Source organism: Haliotis rubra, unplaced genomic scaffold (genome assembly GCF_003918875.1).
Source record: "Haliotis rubra isolate DU_JTF1 unplaced genomic scaffold, ASM391887v1 Scf596, whole genome shotgun sequence".
Taxonomy (NCBI): domain Eukaryota; kingdom Metazoa; phylum Mollusca; class Gastropoda; order Lepetellida; family Haliotidae; genus Haliotis; species Haliotis rubra.
This window is the reverse complement of record NW_025767297.1, coordinates 87,677-101,685: the sequence shown is the minus strand read 5'-3', so window position 1 is coordinate 101,685 and position 14,009 is coordinate 87,677. Positions and strand designations below refer to the sequence as shown.

General features: G+C 40.3%; 2 protein-coding genes across 3 annotated transcripts in view; both read right to left on the bottom strand.

Annotated features, from left to right (window-relative positions):
- Window positions 1-558: 558 nt before the first annotated feature.
- Window positions 559-9,167, bottom strand: LOC124255166. Its single transcript, XM_046689000.1, has 2 exons — window positions 9,058-9,167; window positions 559-860 (listed from the first exon to the last, which is right to left on the bottom strand). Exons 1-2 carry the CDS (start codon window positions 9,157-9,159, stop codon window positions 612-614), a joined length of 351 nt encoding a protein of 116 aa, XP_046544956.1. The 5' UTR covers window positions 9,160-9,167; the 3' UTR covers window positions 559-611.
- The window catches only part of LOC124255165, a 63,694-nt gene continuing 50,682 nt past the window's right edge, over window positions 998-14,009 (bottom strand). The window contains exons 1-2 of one of the 2 annotated variants that reach the window (XM_046688998.1): window positions 3,253-3,381; window positions 998-2,228 (exon numbers count right to left, since the gene is read on the bottom strand). In XM_046688998.1, the coding sequence (XP_046544954.1) occupies window positions 1,452-1,880 (429 nt within the window). In that variant the 5' untranslated portion in view covers window positions 1,881-2,228; window positions 3,253-3,381 and the 3' untranslated portion in view covers window positions 998-1,451. Of the gene's footprint in view, window positions 2,229-3,252; window positions 3,382-14,009 lie in introns of those variants that run through there. The other variant, XM_046688999.1, reaches the window with a different exon arrangement.

Sequence of the window (14,009 nt, the reverse complement as noted above, 5' to 3'; positions counted from 1 at the left end):
AAAATTACCCTTTAACTCGATATTTGCAAAGAATCTCGATATTCACCAACCTTTCATGGGCAAGTATCCCTCTGAACTGAGATTGTTTCACATGTTTACACATGGTGCAGCATGAATCAAAGGGATGCGGTAGTGTTAACTAATCAGGGCTAATTGAGTTGAAGGTGTCACATGTTTGTTATTTAATTAGGATTAATTAAGAAGGAACTAATTAGGAAGTACTCACTGTTACGACTAAACACTACTGATAACGGATTATAGTTTTGAATCAAAACATACTGAGAAGCGTTTTGTTTTCTTTCATAGTGATATGTGATGATATGCCCTGCTCAGATGTCTGGAAGTTAAGATAGCTCGATATGTTTTCTTGGTCCCATGAATATCGAGACAACGGTGTTCGACTGTATACAATCAGATACAGCACTATTTTGTAAACAGGCAGCCTCCACTGAACATCTGTCATTTATTGAGAAGTATTTAAAAGAGCAGATTTCATTCAATCGCCAAAACGTCTCTAACATCCGAATGGCCCTACACAAAGAACACATCAATATGATATAAACCCAATAGTTGTTTATTGGGACAGTACTTATACAGTCAGTATGAAACATTCAGAGTCTTGTGAGGTACATGTAGTCAGTGAGGAACTTGACTATTGCTCTGCCCGACCCATCAAGCACATGCTTCTCCGCATCCACAGTTGCCAGATCTCGGACGGCTTGGGGAAGAGTTTCCGCTAGTTGTGCTGCTCTTTCCACATAGCCAGTCCTGGAATGGAAGGTTACCAGTCCTGCTGACACGTAAGCTGCATGCAGAGACTTATCGTAGGGACGAGGAACCAGACGAATGGCCGATTTCACCTCAGCATTTCCCATTTTCCCATGTTTCTCCGAGAGTCGTGCACCAGTGTCAGCCAATCAATCAGATTATCGAGGTCAAGGTTATGACGTAGCATATTGTCGTGTTCAACATGATACTGAAACCATGCTACCAAGATACAACTTATAGAGTTTGGCGTCATCAATTATTTCTTTGTTTACTGGATCAATGCCCGCTTTGGCTCCTGTGAGACTGTCTTCTACATCCCTGGAAACTACCCTCATTAGATTCTGAGGATTGGAGACAAGCAGGCCGTCGTTACTGTCAACCTTAGCCGACAAACTTCTGATCTTATGTTCCAGGCTGTCATCTACATCTCTGGAAACTGCCTTCATGAGATTCTGAGGATTGGAGACAAGCAGGCCGTCGTTACTGTTAATCTTAGCCGACAAACTTCTGATCTTATGTTCCAGGCTGTCCTCTACATCTCTGGAAACTGCCTTCATGAGATTCTGAGGATTTCAGACAAGCAGGCCGTCGTTACTATCAACCTTAGCCGACAAACTTCTGATCTTATGTTCCAGACTGTCCTCTACATCTCCGGAAACTGCCTTCATGAGATTCTGAGGATTTCAGACACGTAGGCCGTCGTTACTGTCAACCTTAGCCGACAAACTTCTGATCTTATGTTCCAGACTGTCCTCTACATCTCTGGAAACTGCCTTCATGAGATTCTGAGGATTGGAGACAAGCAGGCCATCGTTACTGTCAACCTTAGCCGACAAACTTCTGATCTTATGTTCCAGACTGTCCTCTACATCTCTGGAAACTGCCTTCATGAGATTCTGAGGATTGGAGACAAGCAGGCCGTCGTTACTGTCAACCTTAGCCGACAAACTTCTGATCTTATGTTCCAGACTGTCCTCTACATCTCTGGAAACTGCCTTCATGAGATTCTGAGGATTGGAGACAAGCAGGCCGTCGTTACTGTCAACCTTAGACGACAAACTTCTGATCTTATGTTCCAGACTGTCCTCTACATCTCTGGAAACTGCCTTCATGAGATTCTGAGGATTGGAGACAAGCAGCCCGTCGTTACTGTCAACCGTAGCCGACAAACCTCTTATTTTGTGTCCAAGTTGATCTTCAATGTCTCTGGAAACTTCAACCCCTCAGCCCCCTCCTTGTCATCCGTACTAGTAATAAGCTGCAGACTGTCCTCGAGGTGTTTCAACAGCTTCAGTTTAGCTTCATCGGGTTGTGTGTTAACATAAGGCACATAGTATTGGATGACATAGCCCTTGGCATAGGATTTCATGTTTTCCTTTATCTCCTCGACAGTACTCTGTGTAATGCAACAGGTCGTGAGCATCAGCAGGAGGTACATCGGAGTCAGCATGGTGATGCTTCTGTTGACAAAATATGTAAAGTTCTGTTATTTTGAAATCAATTCAGTTAAGGGTATTTTTGCAACTACATCAACATAATCCACATCTTAAGACACTGAACGCAACATAAAATCGTTCACATTTCAAATAGCTGTCTTCAACGGTTCAAGTTATTTATATTCAGATAACAGACATACTTTTTAGTTAAAGAGTGTGCTCTTAAAAGACGGCGGTAGGGCTTCGTCTGTCTTAAACCTGTCTTATACAATTGTGTGTGAAAGATGATGTGGTAGCAAAGTGATTGAAGCGTTTGTGTGACAACGACGGCCAGGTTCGATATCCCAGTGTGAGTTTCTGGTCTCCCCCGCGGTGATTATGTTAGAATACTCCAAAATTCCCTGTATAAGACAGTACGAAACTTCAGCAAATATAATATATTAGATAAGGGGAGAAATATTGTATTATAGCAATTATCCCGATAGCCATCAAAATCAAAATCTAAAAAGGACCAGTGAAAGACTGGCGGAATGCACCGGCGATGACATTGTTATTCAGCTCAAGCATCATAACTTGCCGATCCTATATTTTCTACAAGCAGGTCTTTCCATAAGCAGGCATAATCCAACTGTAGACTATCCCAACGATACATGCATAAGTGAGGTTGCTTTTAATGTTCGGAACGGTTCTTCAGAATTTTGTCAGTTTGGTGCGGAGTAAGTGAGTATGGTTTTACTCCGCTTTTAGCAATATTCCAGCAATATCACGACGTGGAACATCAGAAATGGGCTTCACACATCGTACCTATGTAGAAAATCGAACCGGGGTCTGACGAACGAACTCTTTAAGCACTAGGATAGGCTACCGCCCCAGTTTGGTGTGGAAGGAATGCCCGACATAATTTTGGTTTTCACTTAAGTGAACCCAATCCCAAAGGCTGCACACAGTGTACCCATGTTGGGAATCGAACCCAGGTCCACGGCGTGTCAAGCCTACAGGATAGAACATGGTTTCATAGCGAGTTGAGAATAGTATTGTCACAACTTACCTGGTCTTGTTATGTGTTGAGCTGAATAGGTGTTGGAGTGTGGTATGAAGGGCTCCTTGCACAAGTCATATTTATACTGTGTTGACGACGGTAAACGACAGAGTAGATCCTGTTTATCCTCATCATATGCATGATTCCCACCACGAGGAGTAAACAGAAACTGCGCCATTCAAGTGTTTTCTGGAAATAATCTAACAGCAGATAACATAATTTAGGTCACATGAAACGACAGTGTATCTTTTACACATACCTGATTGTGCGTAGACTGAACAAATGCCGGGTTCATTGTGCCAGCTAACCATGATATGACCATACAGTTAAACATGAATACCCTTCCGAACCACATGCTCCTGACTTTGGGCGGACCAGGTCTTGTTTTATCCAACTCATGTCTTCCCACAGGCATCAAGAACTCTCTTTTACCGCTTGCTGGTAAAATGCCAGGGATCGACCTCTCTCTGGGCATATGCTTACAATATGGTTACAATGTTAGCTAATCAGTGAAAGATATATGACCCAGGTCAAAATTGGATCAGTAAAACCCACCAGCAATGGTATGGTATACATCTGTAGCAGTTCTTTTTTCCAAAAGATAATGACGTACCAAATCCGTTTTTATGACATTTTTTTCCTATAATATTAAAATAAAAATAGCTCCAGTTAATGAGGTTGGGGACAAATTAATGATCATCTCAGAAGAAAGACGGGATTTGAACTTACGATATGCTGATCTGGGCACGGCTGTGACACAACTCAGTGAACAGTGATAATAGTTCCTGGGTCCGAAGAGCGGCTCTTATAAATTATGTCCTCGGTTGTGCTGAATGCTGAATTTTCTACAGTGTACGTGGTCTGTTGGGATGCATCCGAATGCATCAACAGATGCAGTCTGTTGTGTATCGTTATACACCGACACTTTATCGTTGCTCATAATATTAATCACTAGTTTGCCTCGACCATCCAGGACTTCGTACATTTTGGTTGACCATTGCTGGAGGCGTAATCCAATATATTCTTACCCACTTCGTCATTGTACTTTTGTAACACTGTTTTCAAGGAGACGATATACAAATATCCAGCAGTATGTTCCTGGTGATGTCAAAAAGTGTTTTTGTCGTAATCGAACACAATATATTTATTTAACCAATTTTTTTCATCATTGCAGTTTGTATTTCATCCATGGGTTGTAAGTCCATTTCCATTTACCTCGTGTTACGTTAACGGTTTTTTGTTTCCGAAGAAAAAGATGAATTTTACTGTGATCAGATTACACAATGTTTTGGAGGACATGATCATAACAAATATTTGAAAGACCGTCATTGCGAGGTACATTATGTCATGCGCATTTTTAGATGCCGTGTTACTATATCGTTATCAATCAAAACACAGGTGCGTGAAATCTCATGACATCTGTAAACACAATGTTGTTATTGTTGCCTAAACACTTTTGCAGATTATGGCTGTGTTGTGCCTCCACTCATCGAGTGTTCACTGACAGTGACACTGACAATACAAACCAAGAAATGTCCACAGACGTAGTGAGTGATCACAAGTACTGTTGCTGTTTTCAGGTTAATGTAAGGGTTGAGTTTATGGTTAATGTAGTGGGGATATAACGTTACCTGGAGTAGTGGGGGCGTGACTTTATCCAGTAACCTGCTGTATTAGGACTGACTGACTGACTGAGTTTAGTTTTACGCCGCTTTTAGCAATATTCCAGCAATATCACGGCGGGGGACACCAGAAATGGGCTTAACACATTGTGCCCATGTGGGTGCTGTATTAGGAACTCAACGCAACGTAGAATAGTAAGGGCTCGAGATTATCCAGTAGCCTGCTGTATTTGGAACATAACGCAACCTAGAGTAGTGGGGTGCGTGTCATTATCCAGTAGCCTGCTGTATTTGGAACATAACGCTACCTAGATTAGTGTGGGCGTGACATTACCCAGTAGCCTGCAGTAATAGGAACATAACGTTACCTAGAGTAGTGGGGGCGTGACAATTTCCAGTAACCTGCTATATTATGAACTTATCGCAACCTAGAATAGAGGGGGGCGTGACGTTATCCAGTAACCTGGTGTATTAGGAACATAACGCTACCTAGAGCAGTGGGGGCGTGACATTATCCAGTAGTCTGCTGTAATAGGAACATAACGTTACCTAGAGTAGTGGGGGCGTGACCTTATCCAGTAACCTGCTGTAATAGGAACATAACGCTACCTAGAGTAGTGGGGACGTGATATTATCCAGTAGCCTGCAGTAATAGGAACATAACGTTACCTAGAGTAATGGGGGCGTGTCATTGTCCAGTAACCTACTGTATTGGGGATAAAACGCTACCTAGGGTAGCAGAGACGTGCCATTATCCAGTAACCTACTGTATTGGGGATAAAAGGCTACCTAGAGTAAAAGAGACGTGCCATAATCCAGTCACCTACTGTATTGGGGATTAAACGCTACCTAGGGTAGCAGAGACGTGCCATTATCCAGTAACCTACTGTATTGGGGATTAAACGCTACCTAGGGTAGCAGAGACGTGACATTATCCAGTAACCTACTGTATTGGGGATAAAAGGCTACCTAGAGTAAAAGAGACGTGCCATAATCCAGTAACCTACTGTGTTGGGGATAAAACGCTACCAAGAGTAACAGAGACGTGCCATTATCCAGTAACCTACTGTATTGGGGATTAAACGCTACCTAGGGTAGCAGAGACGTGCCATTATCCAGTAACCTACTGTATTGGGGATAAAAGGCTACCTAGAGTAAAAGAGACGTGCCATAATCCAGTCACCTACTGTGTTGGGGATAAAACGCTACCTAGAGTAGCAGAGACGTGACATTATCCAGTCACCTACTGTATTGGGGATAAAAGGCTACCTAGAATAACAGAGACGTGCCATTATCCAGTAACCTACTGTATTGGGGATAAAACGCTACAAAGAGTAGCAGAGACGTGACATTATCCAGTAACCTACTGTATTGGGGATATAACGCTACCTAGAGTAACATTACCTAGTCGTTACATTATCCAATAAACTTCTGTATTATGGCTCTCACGTTATGATGTGATGCCATCCAGTAACCTGCAATAATAAGCGAGAACATTCGATCCCCCACCTTAACTTAGTGTAAGTTTAATTATATCGGGAATATGGGAGGTGTCACAATACCGACCACAAGGTATATGTCAGGCGTTAAATTACCGAGTATGTCAGAGGCGTTTATGTTACCCATTATATTGGGTGTTGAACGTAACCCAGTTCAGATGGTCTGGAATTACCCGGTACAACGAAAGTGAAACATTACAAGTATATTGAAGGTTTGACGTCGGCCAATATGTAGACAGTCATTTGCGAGTGACGAGGAACGACGTATTTTCTGTGAAGAATGAATTCAGTTTGGAAGTCACGAGTCTTGGCGACTGACATATTAATTTACTTCACGAGGGACAGATAATAAGTTCCTTCCTCACGAGTAGTTTATGTTCATATTTTCCATCGTCAATTTTGAACGTGACAACCTGAGAAGATCCTTATATTAATTCTTGTTATGTGAGAGGCGAATTATCATTCACTACACCTGTGGAACGACACCAATAATGATCCCAGAATAGTTAAAGAGTTCGATTGAAACGCATCTGTTTCTAGGAAGATGATACAAAATATACCAAAAGTAACCATCAAGAATATTTTTTGTTAGATTCATTCTGAAAATTATTTCAAAGTAAATGATACAGTACATCTGTCAGGTATTCAGAGACGTGCGGTTTAATTCAAACCGTTCGCCATCCAGTATAGCGGTCGTTGAACGTATACTGAACCATAAACACCCACTCATTCTTTTGTCATGTTGAAGGTGTAGCATTAACTAATCTTTTGAGTCCTCCTGACAAGGTACGTAAGTCCCAAAACTTCCAATTTTTTAAACCTAGTATTTTTGTTATTTTCAATTTCGGCTAAATTTTCCTGCAGTTACCAGCGGCTGAAGTGATGGTGTAAATCCAGCTAGGGTCCATGCAGGGAGCAGCAGCAAGTCCCCATGGTCCCACAGTATGGTGATCTACCATCGGTTGTTGGCGACCTTTAGCCTGTTTTCATCTTGTATTGCCTTCGTAATTAAAATAGTTTTAGATTTACGTGCTAGTTTTAGACACCATCTGTGATACTCTAGTTATTTTACAGTCCTTCGATGACTGATTATTTAACAATTTAAAATTATTGTGTATGCCAAACATTTCTAGTCACTATATGGCTGAAACATTGCCGCGGTGACGTTTAATTTTAACTCACTCATTCTAATCTTTCGAAGGTGTAACATTAGCTGGTTCATTCGAGCCCCACCTTAACACTTGTTGTTTGTGTACATGTGCAGGACACTTTCAACAATTGGGGAAAGATTGACCATTATTATTATTTGGACTATTACATGAAGTAATAGTTTCAGCTACTTACCTTTACATTTCCTCTTTTAAAACACATGGCATTGTCTCCCAGTGGATGTTAATATTTTGTGTTCAAAGAACTTCAGCTGGAAAACAGAACGATGAGGAACTGACTTGGAATGGTGACTGATTATTGTAGGAACAGTTCATGAAAGTTTAGGATGTAAGATAAAAACAGATTTCTTGTGTTATAATGCTGTTCTAGACAGTCTTTACCACAACTCAAGCAGTGCATCAGATTTTACATTAAACAGCAGGTGCAACCTGTTTTTGTTTGGTGCAACAAGGTGATTGCCTTAGGTTGCAATGGGTGCAAGTAGGTATCATTTCATTAAATAGACCCCTGGTTATACTTGTTCAATACGAATGATGCGAACTGGGTGCAGGTAAAGTCAAACGTACACACTTTCCAGGTTTCTTCCTGGCCACTAATAGGCAGATGCCTCTCACGGTTAGTCCATTGTCCACAACCCCGTACACCTGATGTACTCGTTGGCAATTATGATTTTTACAAAACCCGAATGACATTACTTGTTCAAGAATCATTTTCAAATCATCTATCAACTCGTAATTTCTTAAAAGGTTTAACTGACCACGGTAGCTCCTTGTTTGACGTGATGTGAGTCGCTCCGAACTTCAATGCTCCTGTACTTCTCTAATACTTCCAAATACATATAGCTCTCTTAATCAGTGTGTGGTCATCCTTTGTATGCACATTGTCTATCTTGTATATCACGTCCTCGTTCACTGTCACCCACTCCCCGTGAATACAGGTTCCATGGTGATTGTAAAATCACTGGCCAGTTCATAACTAGGGAATAGGCCACCCGGCTACTGTTTCCTTGGAGGGACTGAATATCAACGTGCAGTGGAACACTATTCCATTTGTGGGTATTTGATAAGAATGAAAGGCTGCTGAGATGTCACTGACTAGTGTGCTTGTGGGTATTTACTATCATCTAGTACAGAGAGAGAAGTGAATATATGGCATGCACTGACAAATATCAACAACACACCATTCTTAAACTCATTTTGGTAAAGCTTTACAATAAATCAGTATAAAACCCATGATTGTTTATTGGACAGTACTTATACAGTCAGTATGAAACATTCAGAGTCTTGTGAGGTACATGTAGTCAGTGAGGAACTTGACTATTGCTCTGCCCGACCCATCAAGCACATGCTTCTCCGCATCCACAGTTGCCAGATCTCGGACGGCTTGGGAAGAGTTTCCGCTAGTTGTGCTGCTCTTTCCACATAGCCAGTCCTGGAATGAAAGGTTACCAGTCCTGCTGACACGTAAGCTGCATGCAGAGACTTATCGTAGGGACGAGGAACCAGACGAATGGCCGACTTCACCTCAGCTTTTCCCAGGGCGGATTTATCGTTGTACGTTCCATGGACAAATTCTGCATAGTTGAGTGCGTTGTGGGTGAACTCGTGGACTATCTGCTCAGCCATGAAGGAACACTCCATTCCCTTCCAACACTTGGGTCCATCCAAACATACCAAGGGCTGAACGAACTCCTCCAGCTAAGTTAATTTTGTGTTCCTGTTTATAAAAGCAATGCAGGATATCATCTGAGTCATTGAGTCATAGAGTTCTGGGTGAGTGTTATTGATCATTCTGAAAGCTGCATGTGCAGTGGTCGATATCTTCCTTTGTTCTTCCCCTGTGAATATGTATTTCTTTGAAGTCATGTAGGACGGTGAAAGGGACATAACTCCTGTGACGTTCAACCAATTTGCAATGTCCTCATCATTAAAGACGAGTACAATCTCATCCTCCTTCACAGGGAGATGAATGGGTTGAATTTGTTGGATGTCCTGAAAGAACGCTTTCTTGGCTTCGCTCTCAGAAACCTCTGTGCCCCTGAAACCTTTGACTGCTAATATCTGGTTCATTAGGTTGATATCTCGACGGAAAGGCCAGTACAGGTTCATGAAGCTATCAGTCAAACCCATCAGGGAAAGGGATACATTTGTTGAAAATGGTTTCAACGGATCAAGGGACAAGAAAAGATCACTCAAGATGGGCAGCGATGTGTTCCAGTCTTGGTAAAAGGAATCGGCTCCTTTGCTGATGTTTCTCCGAGAGTCATGCACCAGTGTCAACCAATTAATCAGATTATTGAGGTCAAGGTTATGAAGCGGCATATTGTCGTGTTTAACATTATATTGTATCCAGGCTAACAATTCTTTTTTCAACACTTTATAGAGTTTGGCATCATCAGTTACTTCTTTATGTTCATGATCAATGATCGCTTTGATGTCTGTGAGACTGTCCTCTACATCCCTGGAAACTGCCCTCATTAGATTCTGAGGATTGAAGACAAGCAATCCATCGTTACTGTCAACCTTATTCGACAAACGTCTGACCTTGTGCTTCAGACTGTCCACTACATCCCTGGAAACTGCCTTCATTAGATTCTGAGCATCGATGACAAGCAGGCCGTCGTTACTGTCAACCTTATTCGACAAACGTCTGACCTTTTGATCCAGACTGTCCTCTACATCTCTGGAAACTGCCTTCATTAGATTCTGAGCATCGATGACAAGCAGGCCGTCGTTACTCTCAACCTAATTCGACAAACTTCTAACCTTTTGATCCAGACTGCCCTCTACATCTCTGGAAACAGCCTTCATTAGATTCTGAGCATCGATGACAAGCAGGCCGTCGTTACTTTCAACCTTATTGGACAAACCTCTGATCTTGTGTCCAAGTTGATCTTCAATGTCTTTGGAAACTTTACTTAGACTTTTTTGGCAGCGTGGCCATCCCTCAGCCCCTCCTTGTCATTCGTACTAGTAATAAGCTGCAGACTGTCCTCGAGGTGTTTCAACAGCTTCAGCTTAGCTTCATCGGGTTGTGTGCTAACATAAGGCACATAGTATTGGATAACATAGTCCTTGGCATAGCATTTCATATTTTCCTTTATCTGCTCAACATTACTCTGAGTGAGGCAACAGGTCGTGAACATCAAGAGGAGGTACATCAGAGTCCACATGTTGATGTTTCTGTTGACAAAATGTTTGATGTTCTATTATTTTGACATGAATTCAGTGAAGCGTATTTTCTACCACACTAGATAGCAGAACCCACTTCTTAAGAAACAGAACGCAACATAAAATCGTTCACATTTCAAATACCTGTCTTAGAAACAGTTCAAGTTATTAATATTCAGATAACAGACAGTCATTAACATGAAATATAATTCTATGTGTAAGGTGATGCTGTAGCCAAGTGATTATACGTTTGTTTGACAACGACGGGTGGGTCCGATATCCTATATGGGTACAGAGTGTGCATTTCTTGTGTCCCCCGCGATGATTATGTTAGAATACTGCAAAAGCAGCATAAAACATATCCACTCACTCATTCCAAACAAACTGCATACAACATAGCGACACTTCAGCAAATATAATGTACTAGTTATTGGGGTAAATACAGTACATGTATTATGATACTTATCCCGACAGCCGTTAAAATCAAAATCTAATCAGGACCAGTCAAAGACTGGCGGAATGCACCGGCAACGTGTTCCACGATGACAGTGTTATCCAGCTCACGCATCACAACTTCCCGATCCTATAATTTCTACAAGCAGGTCTTTCCACAAGCAGGCATGATCCAACTGGAGACTATCCCAACGATACATGCAAAATTGAGGTTTTTTTCAGAATTGTGTCAGTTTGTTGTGGAAGGAATGCCCGACATAACATTGGTTTCTGACGTTTACCACTTGGGTCTAATCTGGGATACAAACCTACGAGTGAGTGAGTGAATGAGTCTAAATTCACGCTGCGTTTAGCAAAACCACGACAGAGGGCACCAGATATGGGCTTCACACAGTGTACCCATGTTTGGAATCGAACCCGGGTCCCGGTATGCTTTGATAGCCGGTTGAGAGGAGTACGAGGGCCGGCCAGAAGGTAGTCAGCCTAACTATATTCTCGGTGCTCAATGTTTCCATTGTATTTTGAAGAAATCATTAGCAAAGCCAAATCCAAAATTTCACATATGTGGGTAATGTGGTTAACGAGATATTCATCACATTCCCGTCATAGTCAACAGTCAAATATTTGGATTGCTTGATTTATATTTAGACGGGGTTGTTTTAAGGACACCCTATTTTATTCTTTTAAAAACATTGTGTCCAGACATTCAAGCTGGCACTGTTCACAATATACGGAGTGCTCACACAAAATTTAAAAAATAAAATAAAACAAACAAAAACAAAACTTAACAAAGACAAAAGTTTCTTAATAGTGCTCTTGATTCTCACTTGTTGTACTTGTTATTACAATTTCTCGCGTTCTCTGGACTTTAAACTTGTGGCAGCGACTGAGAGGAAGGTAAACACATTCTTTTAATGATAAACTCACCCTAAATATCTTAGATAACACCTGTTAATCTATTAATAAAATATTAAATAATGAAATCTTTGTAGATCAATCGATATCAAGAGGGAGAGAGAAAGAGAGAGAGAAAGAGAGAGGGAGAGAGAGGGGGGGGTGAGAGAGGGAGAGAGATTGTTACACTAAGGTTGCCACCGGTTCATTATACAAGTAGTACAACATGTATGCACCATGTATAGAGGGTGCCATTCATATTCGTCTTTACAATTGCAACTGATTATTTCTTATTCATGGCAAGAAATACATACTTTGCTAAACGATTAATAACATCTGGGTTTTGGGATGATAATAGCTGATAAAATGTACGATATGTTGGATATACAATGTTATATTCAGGTAACAATTTTATCAAATCTGTCAAAAAGGAAATAATTATTAACCATAAGTGGTACTTTGTTTCAATACAGGAAATAATGCATAAATGACAAAATCGTTGATCTTTAGCAATATGAAGTTTTCTATCTTCCTCTATCATCAATCTGTGATTTGAACACCTCAAGTTGGTAAGGGCTATTCTATATGAAGTAAAATTCACAACTGACAAATATTCTTCACAACATTATTCCTTTTTTAGACATTTGACATACAATACTACGTTTGGGAAACGAACATATTAATTCAAACAATGTCTGTTGATCTATTGACATATACCTTTGTTTAAAATAATAAGAACTTCTTTAAACAACTTACATCCTGATTGTGCCACGTATAACTAAAACCATATTTATTTAACAATTGTTTTACATTATGGGCTCAACATTGTCTACCAGCTTCTGCTAATTTATATTGATAACAGTATGTGTGGTATAATATTTAATTATCCTTTTGGTGTAATAACCGTGTCCAATATTTTACAATTGTTATATATTGTCTAGTTTTGAAAGATAAACATCCTTTAAGCTCGGTGCATTTCTACCAAGAAAAAGAATTTGCTGTAAGAAAGTATTGTAAACTCTGACTGCATTTAGTGCGGGATGAAATCCCCATATTTCTGAAACAAAAACTGAAGTTGGTAATACCTGTGGGTAAAAACTGTTGAAAAGAACAGATAAAATTAATTTTCTGAAATTTGATAGTTGGAACGTAAAATATTTAACACTTTCTGGATATGACACGTTTTTTTGCGTTATATGCCATGACCCACTACATAAGAAAAGAACACTCAAATACGTGTAAGAAGACACAATTTCCAGTTGGGTATCAATAAAATAATGGTTCTCGTATTTCGTTAATCTACCACCTTGCCTGAAAACCATAGATTTAGTTTTACTAATATTGACGGTTAAAGTCCACTTTTAACAATATATTGCAGGGTTATTCAATGATTTTGTAAACCTCCTACAGTGCTGGCAAAAGTAACATATCATCGGGGAAGAGTAACATGAAAAGTTGACAGACACCAATGTCAATGCATCTATCTTCTTAAACACCAAGAGATTCAGTAATAGCATTAACATATAATGAAAATAGCAGTGGTGATAGTTGGCAACCCTGTTTTATTCCGCTCACACAGTCAAACAGTTGTGTGTAGCCACCTTGCAGTGATTTACATGATTGAACATTGGTGTACATATTTCTAATTAATCTAAAAAGAAATACCTTTGACATTGCCAGTCCAAGGTTAATACATCAAATTTGTTATATTGCTGAAATCAAATGTAGCTTTAAGATCAACGAAACAGCAGTATAGTCTGCCCTTACATAAAGACAAATATTAGAGACCAGTGTATCTAACACAAATATATTGTACTTGAATGAGTTTATGGAGTTCATAAATTTTAAAAGGTTATAAAATCAAGATGACACTACGAAGGTGATACTTACAAATTAGACCAGATGTTTGTTTTCGTTTGCTATGCAAGTAGAAGACATCATGGTCGATCAGTTGTCAA